Source organism: Ovis aries, chromosome 3 (assembly GCF_016772045.2).
Source record: "Ovis aries strain OAR_USU_Benz2616 breed Rambouillet chromosome 3, ARS-UI_Ramb_v3.0, whole genome shotgun sequence".
In the NCBI taxonomy this organism is placed as follows: Eukaryota; Metazoa; Chordata; class Mammalia; order Artiodactyla; family Bovidae; genus Ovis; species Ovis aries.
Genome location: NC_056056.1, coordinates 177686674 through 177706853, shown reverse-complemented (window position 1 = coordinate 177706853; position 20180 = coordinate 177686674). Strand labels below are relative to the sequence as shown.

Genomic DNA, 20180 nt, shown 5'->3' with positions numbered 1-20180 from the left:
ATCCTCTGAGAGCCTGTTCTTCTTACTCACGCTGTCCATCTTCTGCTTGATAACCAGATTAACCTTCTGAATTACAGCTTCGGTCTGCTGCCTGCCGAGCCCTATAAACCTTATCTGGCTGTCTTTCACTTGGAGAATCAAATTCTGTTTTTAGGAATTCACATACCCTGGCCCATCCTGTTGTTAATACTCTCTCTCTTTTCTTTCCTCCCCATTCCTGGCATACAGTGTGCATTCAATAAACATTGTATGATCTGCTCTAATAAGACTGTAGTTCTTTCACAGACACACTATGAACCTCTCCACCTCTGTTCTTTTCCTATTTCTGTTACATACTGCAGGATACATTTCTCTCTCCCTCATCTTTTCTCATCCAAAGGTCCGGTTTGCTTGCCACATGATCCGTGGAAACTGCCTAGACTCTCCACTGGTGAGAGGCCATCTCCTTCATTCTTATTCTCCATGAACATGTGTGTGTGTCCTTGTGTGGCCATTCTGTACGGCTGTGCAGGCTGTTCACTATCCAGCTCCAGGAATCCCTTTACTCACCATTCAGGTCAGTGTCTTCACATGGCTGCAGGGCAGCAGGGAGGGCCTGCTATTCCCAAACTTGCAGCTGTGTGTGCAGCCCAGTGTTACAGAGCCCTTATGTGCTAACATTTATGTGGTTATTTGTATTCTTTCTCTGTCTCGGCTACATTGATTGCTGCCTGAAGAGAGGACTCTGAGCTCATTCATCGCCTAAATCCCTATTCTGCCTTACTTGATGCTTGATAGCTCTTTGTTGGGTGTTTATCCATTCAATGCATTTTTTCGTCTATGAGTGGAAGAACTAATTGAAAATACTTTATTTGAAAAGTGATGTAAAAGCAGTAGAGAAAATAACAGTTTCATAAGTTCATGTTGATAACAGTTCTGGTCCATTCAGGCAGCTGTAACAAAATAGCACAGACCAGGTGGCTCATAAACAACAGGAATTTATTTTTTCCCCTCAGTTCTGGAGGCTAGGAAGTCCAAGGTCATGACACCAGCATGACCTGGCTCTGGCGGGAGCCGACTTCCTGATCACAGACTGCAGACTTCCTTCTGTGTTCTCTTGTGTTAAACAAGCCAAGGAGCCTCTTTTGTAAGGGCACTAACCCCTTTCAGGAGGACTCTGCCCAGGGACCTAGTCACCTCCCAAAGGCCTCACCTCCTGGTACTCTCACCTGAGGGGTTAGGGTTCAACATAATGAATTTGGGGTGGGGGTCAACGAACATTCAGACCATACCAATTATTAACATGTATTGAAATACTACCCACATGCCAGGCATTTTGCTAAGCACTTTATATATATCACATGTCACAATTAGCCAATATATTGATACTGCTGCTTACTTACATTATTGTTCCCGATTTGAAGTGAAATTGAGGCCTAGAGAGATGAAGTCACATGCTTGCATTCACTTAGTCATTAATGCAGCCAGGGTTCCGACCCAAATGTTCTAGAGCAGAACGCCAGCCCTGAACCATTGATGTAAGCGTGTCCTCAGCTGCTTTCACTTCTTATGGGAAATGTGAACAGTGATGGGGAAGGAGAGAGCGCTGGCTTTCTTTCCCTGTTGTACGGGTGTTTCTTGAGCACACGTTACTTGCCAGCCTCTCTGCCCAGCACTGGGGGTGGAAATGAAAAGGTGGCTGCTGTCCTTGGAGGCCTCATGGTGGAGGGAAGAAGCCAGGTATTTGAATTTTTTGTTTGTTTGTTTGTTTTATTGAAGGATAATTGCTTTACAGAATTTGTTTTCTGTCAAACCTCTGCATGAATCAGCCATAAGTATACATATATGCCCTCCCTTTTGAAACCTCCTCCCATCTCTCTCCCCATCCCACCCCTCTCGGTTGATACAGAGCCCCTGTTTGAGTTTCCTGAGCCATACAGCAAATTCCCATTGGCTATCTATTTTACATATGGTAATGTAAGTTTCCATGTTACTCTTTTCATGCATCTCATCCTCTCCCCCACTCTCCCCCCATCCATAAACCTCTATGTCTATCCATAAGTCTTCATGTCTCTATGTCTGTTCCTCCACTGCTGCCCTATAAATTTTTCTAGATTTTTACCATTTTTCTAGATTCTGTATATATACGTTAGAATACAATATTTATCTTTCTCTTTCTGACTTACTTCACTCTGTATAATAGGTTCTAGGTTCATCCACTTCATTAGAACTGACTCAAATGCGTTCATGTTTATAACTGAGTAGCATTCCATTGTGTATATGTACCACAACTTTATCCATTCGTCTGTCAATGGGCATCTAGGTTGCTTCCATGTTCTAGCTATCATAAACAGTGCTGCAATGGACTCTTTTTCAATTTTGAATTCCTCAGGTTATATGCCTAGGAGTGGGATTTCTGGGTCATACGGTGGTTTTATTCCTAGTTTTTCAAGGACTCTCCATACTGTCTACCACAGTGGCTGAATCAATTTACATTCCCACTAACAGTGCAAGAGCATTGCCTTTTCTCCACACCCTCTCCAGCATTTATTGTTTACAGACTTTTTGATGATGGCCATTCTGATCAGTGCGAGGTGATATCTCACTGCAGTGTTTTGATTTGCCTTTCTCTAATAATGAGCGATGTTGAGCATCTTTTCATGTGTTTGTTAGTCATCAGTAAGTCTTCTTTGGGGAATTATCTGTTTAGGTCTTTTTCCCATTTTTTGATTGGGTTGTTTGTTATTCTGGCACTGAGTTGTATGAGCTGCTTGTGTATTTTGGAAATTAATCCTCTGTCAGTTATTTCATTTGTTATTATTTTCTCCCATTGTGAGGGTTGTCTTTTCATCTTGCTTATAGTTTCCTTTGCTGTGCAAAAGCTTTTAAGTTTAATCAGGTCCCACTTGTTTACTTTTGTTTTTATTTCTGTTACTCTAGGAGGTGGGTCATAGAGGGTCTTGCTTTGCTTTATGTCATTGTTTGTTCTGCCCCTGTTTTCCTCTAAGAGTTTTATAATTTCTGATCTTACATTTAGGTCTTTAATTCATTTTGAGTTTATCTTTGTGTATGGTGTTAGGAAGTGTTCTAATTTCGTTCTTTTACATGTAGCTGTCCAGTTTTCCCAGCACCATTTATTGAAGAGGCTGTCTTTGTCCCATTGTATATGCTTGCCTCCTTTGTCAAAAATAAGGTCCCCGTAGGTGCATGGGGTTTATTTTTTTATTTTTTTTATTTTACTTTACAATACTGTATTGGTTTTGCCATACATCAACATGAATCCGCCACGGGTTACACGTGTTCCCAATCCTGAACCCCTCTCCCACCTCCCTCCCCATACCATCTGTCTGGGTCATCCCAGGGTGCATGGGTTTATTTCTGGGCTCTCTATCTTACTCCATTGGTCTGTATTTCTGTTTTTGTGTCAGTACCGTACTGCCTTGAATACAGGTGTTTGAATTTGATCTCACGGTGCTTCGCTGTGTGCTCAGTTAGCTTTTCATTGGAGGCACTCACAGAGGAGATGACTGACAAACAGTTTGAAGGGATGAACAGGAAATCACAGGCATTGTGGAGAATTCTGTGGGGAAGGAACAGCACAGGCAAAGATACAGATGTGTAGAAAATGTGATGTGTTAGAGCACATATGTGTACCTTGGTTTGTTTGGTATAGTTATCCCCATATCTAAAATTATGCCATCCCTCCACCATGGATAAAAATGCAAGTTGACAATTATACAGTTTACATTTATCCATTCTTCATACATAAGATTCCTTTGTGCCTCCCGTGGGAGAGGGAGGTGGTTGTGCCAATACTGAGGGCTAAAGGGACCCTCTGTCTTCCAAGGAGTGACAAGTTACCCCTGGCCTAACATCCAGGTTAAGTCACTGGCCAGTGAGCAAGCACATCATCACTCCCTGATGCCTCTGGTCATCTCTTAGGACCTCAGGAAGCAATGGCAACTGGCAGCTTCCTATAGAGCTTCCAGGAAGGCTGTAGGGCAGGCACACCACTTGCTCCTGAGCATACGTGGTTTAATCGGAGAGTTTGCTGTGTTCAGGCAGTGGGTACCATGGAGAAGTTCAGTGGTTCTGATGGCTTCTTTGAGTCACTGATTCAGCTCAGCACCCTTGAGCACCTATTATGTGTTTGGCAGATTGACCTTGGATAATAACGTTCTTCAGGTCTAGACTCATCCTCCCAGCTCCACTTGGCTTTGCTACCCTCACCTTCAATTCGCTGTATCCAATACCAAGCCCACCATCTTCCTCCAGCTGCGTTTCTTCCCATGTCCTCTGTCCTAGAGGCATCACCACCAGCCCAGGGAGCCCCGCTGTCCTCCTCTTCCTCGCTAGTGTCCTCATATCCGAGATCTCTTCTTCTGAAATCCCTCAAGATTTGACTTCTTCGTTCTTTGTTGCTCTTCTCTAGACGTGAAGTCAGGTTTTCATTTCACATTCGTTTTTTTTAATCGAACTCTTACTGCATCTGCGGCATGGAGCTCCACCCTGGGACTCAGCATCACTGGCATTATCCTTCGTCTTTTTAAGCTCACAGTCAAGGAGGGATGCAGACGAGTGAACAGACAGTGACAGCCTAAGCATTGCACAGATGCTGAGAGGACTGTGTGTTAGGAAGGGCCCCTGACCTCATCACGGGTCATCAGGGAGGGATTCCAGGAGCACCCGATGGCCGACCTCAGAAGTGAAGGCTGGGTGAGAGAGAACCAGATGCTGAATGGCAACTGTGAAAGTGAGGGAGGAGGAGGACGGAGAGGACAGGACTGGAATATGTGAGAGCAAGGATGGTGGGTCTTACCACCATGTCCCAGCATCCTGCTCATCACTTGGTGATCAACAGGTGTTCAGTAAGTGTAGAATAAGCAAATGCATGAGGATTTCCTACCCAGTAAACCACAAACGCAAAGCCCTGGGTGGAAAGAGTGCATGGGGGAAGGGAGAGTTGAAAGACGTTTATGTGTCTGGAACTTCAAACAGTGCTGGGGAGCCACTGTACAGGGGTTGAGAGCTATGGGGCAGGTCGTGTGACTCCCTCTGCTGAGCTGATGAAGTACAGACTGTTTGTTGCACTGCTTACTATATGCCTGCATCTCTCCCCTTCTCTGTTCCAACCCCCGAATCCCTGCTAACCTTCCTGTCCCAACACACTTTCAGTGCCTGCTGGGCTCCATTCCGTCTCTTATTATTCTCCCTGGATCATGTCCCCTCTTCCTTTGCTTCCTGTGCCAAGGATAAAGCTTCCCCCAGTGCTTACACATCCTTCTGACCCAGTCCAGACTCGCCTTTCATTTTCTTTAGTCTAATGGAACCTTGTCTTCTGTTGTAGCTGTTACCACATCCCACCTCCTGTTTATATTTAATTTTGTCTATATTTAACTATCTCTTTAAATGGTAAGAGCTCCTTGAGATTGGGGCAGGGGGATGGAGTCCTTCTCATCTTTAGATTTCTCAGAGGTGCTCCTTCACCACGATGCATTCTCTTATTATTAGCACTATGGTATCTATGGTAGTATTTCTGCTGAGTTGAACTGTGGCTTTGTGCCTGGCAGTCCCTCAAGAAGGCAGCTCCACTGTCTATTATTATCCCACCTATGTTTGTTGTTTTGGAGAAGGAAATGGCAACCCACTCCACTGTTCTTGTAAGTTTCCATGTTACTCTTTCCATACATCTCATCCTCTCCTCCCCTCTCCACAAGCCTCTATGGAGAATCCCAGGGACGGGGAGCCTGGTGGGCTACCGTCTATAGGGTCGCACAGAGTCAGACATGACTGAAGTGACTTAGCAGCAGCAGCATGTTTGTTGTTGAGATGCAGCGAGTATTGTACTGCTTATCCCATCTTATTGACCCAGTAGCCCCAAGGGGACTCTTCATTGTGCACAATGAAGAGGCAGTGCGGAGGTATAAGTGACATGTTCAAAGCCCCCTCCATAGATGCTAGATCTGGGCTTCAGACCTATTTACATTTGAATCAGAAGCTTTGCCCTTGTGTGCTGCTCGTTTGTATTTTGGGTGCTGGCTCAGTGTGACAGCGGGCCGACTGAGATGGAATGATACAGACCTTAGAAATATTACATATGAGGGTGAGCTGATATTCAGTAATGGGGGCCCCAGGTGATGCCACTGTGGCTCCCTGGGGGTGGGAATGGACATGGAGGGGAACAAGCAGAAGGCGGGATTTAGTGCTGTGCTATGAGAGTACTTTCCAGCTCCATACAGCCAGTCTAAAGACCTCATCCTCTGTCTACATGCTTCACTGAGGCCACTACATCCAGGTGGTAAAGATAAGGCGTTGACCAAATTGTACACACGCTATGATTTTTGGAAATACAGATGCCCTAATAGCAGGTATGGTGGTTGGCTTGCATGGAGTGTCACCAATGATTTTACCCTGTCCGGTCCTTGGAGTTGCCACGTCTCTGAAATCTTGAGTTGGATTAGATGTCCTCTCCCCTTGTCACCCCTGACCTCCCCAGCAGGCACTGGTTGGGCAACATGCCTGGTTGACCTTCCCTGTTGCTGTTACAGATTGGTTGTGTGTGTGCTCAGTTGCTTCAGTCGTGCCCAACTCTTTATGACCCTGTAGACTGTAGCCTGCCTGGCTCTTCTGTCCACAGGACATCCCAGGCAAGAATATTGGAGTGGGTAGCCATTCCCTTCTCTAGGGGACCTTCCCGACCCGTGGATCAAACCCACATCTGCTTTGCAGGAGGATTCTTTACCACTGAGCACTGGGGAACCCAAATATTACCAGTTGGTAGGAGTGGGTTTTTGTGGCTAGAATTCAAAAGTCTTGGTTCTCCCTCCTGACTCCTCCTCTCACTGCCCACAGGCGGAACCCCCTCCATTTCCACCTCATCGCTGACTCCATCGCTGAGCAGATCCTGGCAACACTCTTCCAGACCTGGATGGTACCAGCGGTGCGTGTAGACTTCTACAACGCTGATGAGCTCAAGGTACTGGTGGGAAGGGAGTCATGCTTTTCTTGTTTATGGTTTAGTAGACAGAAGCAAAGGCAGAAATCTCAACTCCCAACTGGAAACGTCCAGGTGTACCTGAGGGTTTTTGCCACTTGAAATTGATTTGATTATCTGAAGCATTAAAGTAACCACCTCTTTAGCACAGGATACATGTTGATCTATGCAATTCTGACCAGCAAGCGTTTCTGTGGAGGCTGGAGGCCTCTGGCCTGGTCTGTATCTAAAGGAGGCCCATGGTGGCTGATATCTAGAGAATTTGATTACCTGGTTAGGTCAGCACTGAACTCAGAGTGTGATGGGACTGGGTTTGAACTTGTGTATTATCATTTACTGGTCATAAGACACAAAGTTATACCTTTTCTGGGTCTGATTTTTCATGAGTAGAAATGTGATTATAACAACAACCTCGTGGAGTAATGGCTCAAATGAGAGAATATATCTGAGTGCGCTTTAAAAGACTGTGCTGAATAGAGACTTCCCTAGCCGTCCCTTGGTTCAGACTCTGTACTTCCACTGCAGGGGCCACAGGTTCGATCCCTTGTTGAGGAACTAAGATCCTTCATGCCATGTGGCATGGCCGAATAACCCCCACAAGATTAGGCGGAATAAATATGAAGGATTATGTTGGGCCGGAAGGTTTCAACCAAATGAAGATCATTTGGCCACATCACTGCCTTACTTGAAATCCTGCTGTTGTACCACGTGGTCTGCGTCAAGCCTGAGTTTCACAGTCTGATTAAAACGCCCTTCATCTTCTGGCTCTAGACCCTTCTTCCAGTCTTGTCTCTGGCCATTCCTGCAAATTCACTTATTACCTGGCTCTAAGAAACCACCTCTGGGCTCTCTGCCCTCCTTCCTGTGTTTGAGCCTTTCCTTCTGTCCGACGTGCCCTTCCAGCTGCTTTGTCACCACTCCACTCACCCTTCGGGTCTCAGCTCAATGGCCACCTGCTCTGAGATCTGTCTGCGACTCCCTCAGGGAAGAGGAAGATCTTCTCTGTTCACTTGTCCAACTGCTGCTTCAGTTTAGACCCTTCTTAATGGGGGACGGGGCTGGGAACACGTCTTGTTCTGTTCTGTATTTCTGGTGCATTGGTTGTTACCCTGTGCTGCTAGTGGATTTTACAAATTGCTGTTATTAGTGGAACACGTAACTTTGCAGAAACTGTGGCTGCTCCATCTCCAGTCACCTTGGGAAGGACTAAACACCTAGGCGTGAGGCTGATTTTAGCAAATTGCTTGTTCTAAACCTCATAAAGCCATTATCTTTTCATTTCAGAGCCGTAACATTTTAAATAGATCACTGAGATGCCAGCCAGAGTTTCTGATTTTCCCGTATTTCAGGCTCTGAGGTTGATCGAGATGTTGAGAATTTAGCATTTGGGGATTGTCGTGGCAATTTGTGTGCCATTCCAATCTATTCTGAGCTAAAATTGATTAACACTCTTAAAAAGGGAAAAACAAAATTTAGCAAATTGCTGCACTAATTAAGGTGAAAGCAAGCCACTCTGTCTCCCAGGGTCTGAGCACCAGTTCCATGGGGAAGAGCTACGGGAGGGGAGGAGCTGTGTCTGGCACAGAAGGCGGCTTCTTCTGTCTTCATGTGGTTCCAAATCTGTGCTCTGTAAGCCTGGACCACCCCTGCTTTTTAAGAGAACACGGAGTGGTTCAAAAAAAACCCCAACTTCATATTCCATCTTGCCACGAAAGAGCTGTCTGACTTGGGTTTGAGCCGTGAAAGTGAAAAGTGAAAGTGTTAGTCAATCAGCTGTGTCCAACTCTTTGCAACCCTGTGGACTAATATAACCCTGCCAGGCTCCTCTGTCCATGGAATTCTCCAGGCAAGAATACTGGAGTAGGTAGCCGTTCCCTTCCTGACCCAAGGACTCTTCCTGACCCAAGGATCAAACCCTGGTCTCCCACATCACAGGCAGATTCTTTACCTCTGAGCCGAATGGGTAGGACACTACCAGACACAGAGCAAGATACTGGATTAAATAAGATAACTCACGTGAAGGCCCAGCAGTGCCTGAGATGCGGCAGGTTCTTGATAGTCCCTTATTCCTCTTTGTAGCCACGGCAATGTAGGATTAAAATGCTCTTAACTGTATGGCCTGCAGGGAAATCCCTGGGCCATTGGGAGGTTGAAAGGTAAGGCACTGTGCCCTGTATGTAACCTGCCCCTGGGAACCCCAAGACTTTCTTAGCATCCTGGAAGAAAGGAGGCAGGTGAGATTGGGAAAGACTGGAGTTCTGACTCCATCATGCCCACATGAATCCAAGTATCCGTTATGTTTACACACTTTTTTTATTCTTTTGGCCGCACTGTGTCTTCGTTGTTTCGTTGCTTTCTCCAGTTGTGGCGAGCAGGGGCGACTCTTTGTTGGGGTGCATGGGCTTCTCATTGTGGTGGCTTCTCTTGTTATGGAGCACGGGCTCTAAAGTGTGGGCTCCATAGTTGTGGCGCAAGGGCTTAGCTGCTCCATAGCACGTGGACTCTTCCCAGCCTGGAGATCAAACCCATGTCCCCTACATTGGGAGGCAGATTCTTAACCACTAGACCACTAGGGAAGCCTGCACACTGAATTTTTATCCATTTGAAGACTGCATGGCTTAAAAAATAAGAAAAAGAAAATTGCCATGTGATGTATTCTGAAGGATATGGTCTCTGGAGTCCTGCCCTTGACCCTGCCTTCTACTCATGACTGCAACGCAAAGTGCCTCCCACCTGCATTTCATTTCCTTACCACTTAAACGTCTATCACCCACAGTCCTGTATCCCATAAGGCAAGTTGTCAGAATCCAGTAAGGACGATGAGTATGAGGCATTCTGTAAAATGTAATTTTTCCACAATTCATAAGAACAGTCATAATAATTTATGCATAATTCTGCTTGAAAAACCTAAATCATGATCTGCCCACTCTCCCGACCTGAGCCTTCCGCATATCTAGCACCACCGTCTACTTAGCTGCTCATCCAGAACTAAGAGTCTGCCTCAACGAGTCCCTTTCCCTCTCTCTCTGTATCTGACCATTCGAGGTCCAAGCTTGTTTCCATCTCCCCTGACACTGTCATAGTCTAAGCATGTGAGATTTTTCCCCAGACAAGTCTCTTCCCTTCTTATCTGCCTACATCTCCTTTACTGAATCTGTTCTTCATCAGTAACATAAATCAACTTTCCCATAGGAAAGCCCAACTACACCATCCCTGTCCTCTGTGTAAAACCTTTGATGGTTTCCTGGTGCTTTTAGGATGGAGAGTACAGTCCTTAACTGAGTTGTGTTTCTGGCTCCTGCCTCCTTCCAACTTCTTCCAGTATTGTTAGCACCACTGCTCACCTGCTGAATTTTCCAGGCTGCTCTGCTCCTTCCCTTCTGCTGGGGGCCTTTGCACAAGCTATTTCTTCTGTCTGTTGTATTTGGAGTCTGTTCTTTCCCCATCGCTAATTAATTCCCTATTATTTTGCTGAACCTCTGTGTACTTGAGGAAACCTTCTCTGCTTTCATCATCTCATAGGGCTTTGTTATACCTTCTTGGAGGATCACATACATTTCTTCTGGAAACTCACCGCTGCGTGTAAACTTTCATGCCTTTGTATGATGAGCAGGTAAATGTCTACCTTCCCTCAAGTGTAGGGTCCAAAAGAGCTAGGCTTCTGGTTTTTATCACTCTTGTATCCCTACCACCTGGCATGATGCCTGGCCTATGAAAATGTTTGCTAAATGAATATGCAGTAAACTCAGTGCTGGGTGCCTAAGAGACAGACGCAAAGTCATTAGGAAAGGATTTCAGTTTGTTTTTTTTTAATTGGAGTGTAGTTGATTTGGAATGTTGTGTTACTTTCTGCTGTACAGCAAAGTAATTCAATTGTGTGTGTGTGTGAGCATGTGTATTGAAGTAGGAAATGGCAACTCATTCCAGTATTCTTGCCTGGAAAATTATAGGACAGAGGAGCCTGGCAGGCTACAGACCTTGGGTTTGCAAAGAGTCAGATGCAACTGAGCATATATTAATATATATGCATTCTTTTTTATATTCTTTTCCATTATTGTTTATCACAGGATATTAAATATAGTTCCCTGTGGTTTACAGCAGGATCCTGTGATTTACCCATCCTCTATACATAAAAGAGTTTGCATCTGATCCCAAACTCCCAATCTGTCCCTCCCCCAACCCACTCCGCCTTGGCAACCAGTCTGTTCTCTATGTCTGTCATTCTATTTCTGTTTCATACATATGTTCATTTGTGTCATATTTTAGATTCCACATATAAGTGATATTTGATGCCTATTTGTCTGACCAACTTTACTTAGTGTGATAATCTCTAGTTGCCTTGATGTTGCTGCAAATGGAATCATTGCCCTCTTTATGGCTGAATAGTATTCCATTGTGTATCTGTACCACATCTTTATCCACTCATCTGTCAATGGACATTAGATTGAGGAAGGAGTTCTGGATCACTGTCAGGACTTACCACATTCCTGAGGCCCATTGTACCTCAGGGCACTGGCAGACAGCCAGGTGTTTGTCTGACCCTGCAGTAGCACAGAGAAAACGTCTCCATCTGTACCAACCCACCTTAATCCCAAGAGCAGCCGTGAGGCAGACGTCTTTCCATGACAGGTAAGCCAGGAAGGCGATGTATTGAAACACCATCCACCAGATAATGTTAGAGGAGGGACAGATGATGACGTAGAATCATGCTGATTCTGCACTTGCATCCAGGAAACGTATCGGATGGTACCCACAGCAGACGCATAAGATGGCCTCCCCCGATACGGCTGAGAAATCATTTTATATAGCTGTTGGAAATGACATTTCCCAGAAATACTCCTGTGGGGCCCTTATTCTGTCTGTCAGTGCTGGAGAATGGACAAATGGGGAAAGGAAATTATGAAGGATCAGTGTGTGATTAAAAACAAGCTGTTTGAGCTGTACTGGTACGCTTCTCTCCGTAATGACCGGTTAGTGCGGGTTTGCAAACAGTGATCGCTCAGCATGCTCATCCCCGTGGCCTGTGAAACACTCATTGGTCTTTCTGATGTTTTTGTGGTTCGTTCATTTCTGGCTTTCTAGTTCCCAGACCCACAGGCTCCCAGGACTGAGTGCCTCCACACCCACTCAGGACACGAAGCCCCTGTCACCAGGGGAGGGAGCAGCAGGATGAGGACCATGACTTCACGGAGCTTTGCAGGTGGTGGCATGCATCACTCATGTCTTGGGACCACCCCGTGGGGTGGAAAGAGGAGCTTCATTACCTCCATCTCACAGGCACTTTGTAAACTGAAGCACAGAGGTGAAGGATATTTCCCTGAGATTAGGCAGTGAATAAATGCTGAGACCGCTATTTGATTTTTCCTTTCCAAATGAAATGGTGTGAGATCCGGGGTCATGTAACTCAGCAGACATGGAGGTGGGATGGATCTGAAGAAAAGGAGGGGAATGTGGGCTGCCACCTGACTGGGGGATGACATTGCCACTGTTGACTTGCACTTGAACTCAGAATTCCGTTTGCAGTGACTTTGAACCCCATATGCTATGGTGTGTGTTAGTTACTCATTGATGTATGTGCTACTCGTTGCGACCCCATAGACTGTAGCTTGCCAGGTTCCTCTGTCCGTGGAATTCTCCAGGAAAGAATATTGGAGTGTGTAGGTAGCCATTCTCTTCTCCAGGAGATCTTCTCAACCCAGGGATTGAACCCACGTCTCCTGCATTGCAGGCAGATTCTTTACTGTCTGAGCCACCAGAGAAGCCCAGGCTACAATGCAACCTCTGCTATATATGGAACAATGTCTCTCTTATGTTCCATGGTTTTCACATGGAATGCTCACCATAACTCTGTGGACTGATTCTATAATGATCCCCATTTTACAGATGAGGAAACTGAGGGTTAAGGAGATAAAATACTAACCCCCAATCACATGCATAGCTAGTATGTGGCAGTTGTTGTCGTTTAGTTGCTGAGTCATATCCAACTCTTTTGTGACCCCATGGACTGTAGCCCACCAGGCTGCTCGGTCCAGGGGATTTCTGAGGCAAGAATACTGGAGTGGGTTGCCCTTTTCTCCTCTAGCTGATATTCCCCACCCAGGGATAGAACCCACATCTCCTGAATTGGCAAGTGGATTCTTTACCACTGAGCCACCTGGGAGGCCCAGTACACGGCAGAGCCAGGACTAAAACCCAGAACTGACTCCACAATCCATGTTCTCTCTCCTCTGTTCTGGTTCCTTCACTGTGGCCTGTTTTTAAGCTAAGATACTGCAACTGGGTCTAGACAAAGGTCCTCTGAGCTCTCAGTACTGTTCTTTTTCTGGTTGTTCCTGAAGAACAAATGTGTTAAGCGTGACTCCTCCATTTAAAGGCCTGCGGGGAGCGGCCTTCCTGCTGTGGACGAAAGTGTGTTTTACTAATGATGCTGCTGAGAGCTAGGACGCCCCCATCCCTGCCGACCAAGGATCACTAAACTAAGCAGTCCTCACTTTGGACAGTTTGCCTTAAATCAGCAAGATATTTGTCAGTATTCAGACGAGGCCCTGAATACCCTGCTTTTGATCTTGCCCCTGGTTGGCCCGGGAAGTCACCCCTGGACCCCACTGGGGGATAATCCAGAGCTCAGGAAGGGAAGTGTCTGGAGCAGGGGCTGTTTCATGAGGCCCCTGTCTCACTGGGAGCCCTCATTTATCTCCTTTTCTCTTAGACCTGATGCTTGCTCGTTACCAGCATCAGAAAGATGATGAAGTAGGATTCAGGACTGTGGTTACAGAAGGTGTTGATGGTTGACTCTAAAAATTGGCTTGCTACTCACATTCAATTGCCTTTGTGCTGGTCCCTATGGAGTATTGTAGAGGTTCTCTTTAGAAAACCGCCGTCTTTCATCACCTGCTGTCCTCTGGGAGACAAACGTCTATTGTTCCTCTTCCTGGGGCAGGTGGAGACATGACTGCCTGCCTCACCTGTTTCCTAGGAAGCTATGCCTCCTGAGTGATGGACATGCTCACTCGGCAGGGATTGATAATGACATGAACTCAGAGTCTCGGGGTTAAAAAGAAGCTCAATACTCGTAGCTATATTTTTGGCAAATGAGGCCTCGTGGTGGAGGGTTAAGCAGATTGACCAGAATCTCACATAGGATTCTTTCCAGTCAGTCCTCTTCCTCAAATTGGATTCAGATTGTATGATCTCGGGGCCTGGATTATAGTTCTGGGGGACCACACACTTGGCAATGGCCAAGCTTCCAGTGCAGTGACAAAATACCCCCATGGGCTGGAGCAGTTCTGATTAGACTTGACCTGCAGATGAAGGACCAACTCCCCCAGACGTGTCTTTCTCATGGAGAGTAGGATATGTTCAGAGATGCCCTGCACAAGAATGAGAGATGAAACAAGCAATATTTGGTCTTCAGAGTTACCTTGTCCAGCATCACTCATTATATGGTCATGAGAAGAATGATCATCTTTCAAAGTTGGTGGCTCTAGGTCCCCTTTATTGGTGAAGAGATGCAGTTAAATGAGCTCTTATAATGGAAAGCATGGTGCTTGACACATAGTAGGCCCTCAACCATCTCATCTCATCCTCTGCCACCCTCTTTTCCTTTTGGACCATGGAGTTGCAAAGATTCAGACACAACTTAGCAACTGAACAGCAGCAGCAAAGGCCCTCAGCAGATTCTGTTTCCTTCCCTTCCTCTTCAGTGTATTTGAAGATGGCTGCGATTAACCTCTTAAGTCTTCTCTTTTCCAAAGCTACCACATCAGCACACCTCTTCCCCTACATCGAAGAAACAGGTGACCACTGACCACTCCTTAGAGGGTGTATGTTTTAGATTGCTTTCCTAGAAGAGTTTATGAATGTAGGCTCTTGTTCTTCCTCTGCTTTGTAGGTCAAACATTATGCAGGAGGACTGGCTGAGGTTTCCAGGTTTGGAAAAGGTGGCATTTTCCCACTTGCTTTATTGTTTTATGGTTCCTAGATTATACACATGATTTGTGAATGGGGGAGCTGGTTCTTTAAGGCCTGTGATGTACCTCAGGCCCTTGTGTCAGGCTTTTCTCTCTGATAGTGAGGATGAGGTCACAGAACAAATGTGGATAAGTGACATGTGTGACATGCTGTTCTATATTCAGAAGACTGATCTTCGGCTTTTAAATGTGAAACATGGAACCTTGTAGACAACCAACAGAAACTCATCTGTGTTAGAAAAGAAACTGTGTCAGTTGTACAGTTCACTCTGTGCTCAGGCAAATGTTTCTTTATGTAACATAGTGTCTTAATGAATGGGCCCTTCCCCTTTTGAGAATCATAGAATCTTAATTAGGCAGGAACTCGGCATTCATCTAGCATAACCTCCCATTTTCCTCTATAATATTCTATATAAATGGTCATTAATCTTCTCTTTTTGAGTCCTTCCAGAGATAAGAGATCATTACCTCCCAGAGGACCTTGTTCCATATTTAGAAACACAATTAGAAATGTTCACCTCGTGCTATGCTAAAATCTTCATCTTATCTCCCCCCTCCCCCACATTGGTCCTGAGTATTAAGAAAGGCCAAATGTGAGTGTATCTGTCATTATCTGGTCACTTGTCTGCCTTCCTCACCAGACTGGGAGGAGCTGGACGACAAGGCCTATACCGTTTATCTTTAGGCCCAGGGTTTAGGATAAAACCTGGCTCGTGGTGGTTTCCGTAAATTGCATGAGTTCTGTCTTAGATCTGCCGAGTAAGTCAGACAGGAGGTTGAGGACCCCTTGTATTTACTGAGTCCACTGTTCATCATCCCCGTTCCCTCAGCCATGATCAGAATGACAGGGAGCCTAGTTAACACTTAAATGTGTCCTCTGACCTGTTAACATGATAAGTGGTTTCTGAGTTCTTATCTTCCATGAATGGGCTCACTTTTTTCTCTCTCATTCATGTCTGCCATTCTCTGTGGTTCTTCAGAATACAGCAGTTGTTCCAGATGTGTGTATGTGACATACCCCAGCTGGAGCTGTAATTGGTCTGAGCTCAGACTTAAACTCATTTTTAAAACAATTAAATGTCCCCTGACTCACCCTTTCCCCATCTGGAACACTGATCCCTTTGCATTTTCATTGCTGTGGTTTTCTTGTCCATTCCTCTTGATAAAGAAGGAAATGCTTTCCCGTACCTGGTTTCATTGTGTGTTTTCAAGAATCCCATGCTATAGGAACATCATATGTTTTCTGTGGTTAATAAAAATTTATCAAAGGAATTAGCAGCATGCTGCTAATCAGAGGTCTAAGTGATGCTAAAATCTAATTCTCTTGGCCTTCAATACACTGTTGTTCTCTTATACCACAGATCTTACCTGCTCAGAAGTTGAGTTGAAAAACACCTTCAGTGATTCAAGAGAGTAGCTGTAATGATGGATTTTGGGAATGTGAGCTGCACCCCCCAAAAAATAAAAAAGAGTGAAAAAGAGACCAGAGGTATTTATTTCATGGATAGTGAAAGGTAACAACCAGAGCAAACTGGAGATTATGGTGTGGTTAGAAAATTTTTATAGTGAGAACAGGAGTTTCTGTCCAAATGCTTTGAAAGAATAAAAGGCTGGATTTGGGGAGTGAAACATTAGAACTTCAGTGTTTTAGAGGAGGTACATTTTTGGCATGGAGTGACTGAGTGTGAAAAGCTAACGAAAATTAAGGGCTGTAGGCTCATCACTTCAAAGTCAAGGTGTTAGATGGTTCCTCCAGAGTTTGATGAAATCTAAGAAAAATTGTCAGGAGCAGAAAACAATTCTATGCAGGTAGATCAAAAGGGGCCCCTACAATCCTGGTCAAATCAGTGGTAAGTTGCCTACATCAGGCTACACCCTGGAAACAAAACTTTTCAGTTTATTTTATTGAAGTATAGGTGATTTACAATGTTGCATCAATTTTTATTATATAACAAAGAGAATCAGTTTTTTATATATACATATATATATATATAAAATATTCATTTTCCTCTCATTTTCCATGTGGTTTATCGTGGGATATTGAATATACAGTACGACCTTGCTATTTATCCATTCTGTATATACTAGGTTGCATCTGCTAATCCCAAACTCCCAATTCATCCCTCCCCCATGCCCTCTCCCCATTAGCAACCGAAAATCTGTTCTCCGTGTCTGTGAGTCTGCTTCTGTTTTGTAGATAAGTTCAGCTGGGTCATATTTTAGATTCTACATATAAGGGGTAGCATATGCTATTTGTTTTTCTCTTTCTGATTTACTTCACTCAGTATGATAACCTCTGGATCCATCCATGGTTTTGCAAATGGCATTATTTCATTCTTTTTTGTGGCTGAGAGGTATTCCATTGTGTACATATACCACATCTTCTTTATCCATTTATCTGTTAATGGACATTTAGAGTGTATCCATGTCTTGGCTATTATTAGTAGTGCTGCTGTGAACATTAGGGTACGTGTATCTCTTTGAATTACAGTTTTGTCTGGATACATGCCCAAGAATGGGATTGCTGGATCACATGGCAACTATATTTTTAATGTTTTGAAGAACCTCCATGCTGTTCTCCATTGTGGTTATACCAACTTACTTTCTCACTAATAGTGCAGGAGGATTCTCTTTACACCCTCTCCAGCATATGTTATTTGTAGACTTTTTAATGATGGCTGTTCTGATCAGTGTGAGGTAGTACCTCATTATAGTTTTGGTTTGCATTTCTCTGTAATTAGCTATGTTGAACATCTTTTCATTTATCTGCTGGCCCCCTATATGTCTTCTTTGGGAAAATGTCTATTTAGATTTTCTACTCATTTTTCATTTGCGTTGTTTGTTGTTTTCTTATTGAGTTGTATAAGCTATTTGTATGGTTTGGAATAAAGCCCTTGTTAGTTGCCTCATTTGCAAATATTTTCTCCCAGTCCGTTAGAAAAATAAATTATAAAGTAAAAATTCTTCCTTTAAGAATAATTCTCATTAAAAAAAGAATAATTCTCATTAATAAGTATTGATTATGTGCCAACTTAATAGCTTCACATGCATAATCTTATTTTATTTTCATAATAATCCTTGAGGTGAGTATAACTATTTTCACCCATTTCCAGGTGAGGGAATAGAAACTTATAAAAGAGACTTGTGGAAATCACTCAATACTATGGAACCAAAATAGGAATCCGGGTAGTCTATCTCTTGAGCATTGCCTTCCAGTAGAGCTGTAATGATGAATCACACATAAGCAAAAGTTCCCTTGTTATTGTTGTTGTTCAATCGCTAAGTCGTGTCTAACTCTTTGCAACGCCATGGACTGAAGCAGACCAGGTTCCTCAGTCCTCCACTATCTCCTGGAGTTTGCTCAAATTCATGTCCATTGAGTCAGTGATGCTATCTAACCATCTCATTCTCTTTAACCCCCTTTCTCCTTTTGCCTTCAATCTGTCCCAGCATCAGGGTCTTTTCCAATGAGTTGGCTCTTTGCATCAGGTAGCCAAAGTATTGGAGCTTCAGCATCAGTCCTTCCAATGAATAGTCAGGGTTGATTTCCTTTAGGATGGACTAATTTGATCTCCTTGGAGTCCAAGGGACTCTCAAGAGTCTTCTCTAGCACCACAGTTCAAAGGCATCAATTCTTCGGTGATGAGCCTTCTTTATGATCCAACAAACTGAAACAATTGAAGTGAATTTTAATAGTACATATTATTTAATCCTGTATATCTAAAATGGCATCATGTCAACATGGGATCAGTATTTTTTTAATTACTAATGCGATATCTTGCATACCTTTTTCCTACATGAAGTCTTTGAAGTCCAGCATATGTTTTATTTCTCTCAACTTCAGCAGGCTACATTTCACAGGCTTAGTAGCCACATATGGTTGGAGCCATGGGCAAAGGGTAGAGCTTGCTCTCTAAGGCTACCTCATAAGGCAAGGGTAAGTGGAGAAAACCGTCCTGTGTTTGAAGAACCAAAATTTTCACTATAATAATAAACGTTCTACTGCAATGTCTATAGAGTTTTGAGCAAGACAGAGACCCAAGAAGACCAGTCAAGTTCTCTTATGTAAAAGACAACAGAAAAAAGAGAAATGCTCTGCAAGTGCTCACAAGATATGCACTAGTATATAGTTCTTGAAGAAAGTATCATAAGTTATTTGCCAGCCAACCAAAAAGCAGTCAAAATGAATATTCATAATTGAAGAGGTCTTGTTTTAAAGGGACAGGCATTATATACTGGAAGAAGTTACACATGGAGTTATCTGTAAATAATTATTTTGAGTCAGTTTCTAAGCGGAATGCAGATGTCGAACATTGCTCTTGCAAACGTACCAGCTGATCACAGGCATTTTAAAGCAGCTTTGGAATTATGGGTTTGAAACCTGCTTTGCTTCAGGCATTGTGTGGGGTAACTCGGATGGTATTTAACCCTTCATTCTGATTATCAGGAAAAAATAGATGTTTCTGTATAGCTTAAAAGTGATCACTGGTAAAGTTATGTTGTTTTTCAGTCGCTAAGTCGTGTCAGACTCTTTGCAACCCCGTGGACTGCAGCACACTAGGCTTCCCTGTCCTTCACTATCTCCTGGAGTTTGCTCAAACTCAGGTCCATTGAATCAGTGATGCCATCCAACAATCTCATCCTCTGTTACCGCCTTCTCCTCTTGCCCTCAATCATTCCCAGCATAAGGGCTTTTTTCAGTGAGTTGACTCTTTGCATCAGGTAGCCAAAGTATTGGAGCTTAAGGATCAGTCCTTCCAAAGAGTATTCAGGTTTGATTTCCTTTAGGATTGATTGGTTTGATCTCCTTGCTATCCAAGGGACTCTCAAGAGCCTTCTCCAGCACCACAGTTTAATAGATTTAAAATTATTGCAGATGATTACCTCAAAGGAAACAGACACTATATAAAATATGTAAGAAGCAAAGAAAATGAGAAAAATAATGATGCTGCAGTATTAAATAGCCATATGTGGAAAAATGAATTTTGACCTTCACTATATAGTATATGCAAACTATAACTTGAATCTTATACCTCAGTGTAAGAGCTCGGATGGTAAAGAATCCGCCTGCAGTGAGGGAGACCTGGGTTCAGTCCCTGAGTTGGGAAGATCCCCTGGAGGAGGGCATGGCAACCCACTCCAGTATTCTTGCCTGGAGAATCCCTGTGAACCAAGGAGCCTGGTGGGCTACCGTTGCAAAGAGTCAGGCAAGACTGAGGGACTAAGCACTCCACAGC

At 44.1% G+C, this 20180-nt stretch overlaps 1 protein-coding gene across 5 annotated transcripts in view; it reads left to right on the top strand.

Moving 5' to 3' along the window:
• LARGE1 (LARGE xylosyl- and glucuronyltransferase 1) overlaps positions 1–20180 on the top strand; it is a 621285-nt gene that overhangs the window by 314342 nt on the left and 286763 nt on the right. For all 5 annotated transcript variants that reach the window (XM_015094041.4, XM_060414116.1, XM_060414117.1 and 2 more), the window contains one exon: positions 6832–6955. In XM_015094041.4, the coding sequence (XP_014949527.2) occupies positions 6832–6955 (124 nt within the window). The remainder of the gene's footprint in view (positions 1–6831; positions 6956–20180) is intronic.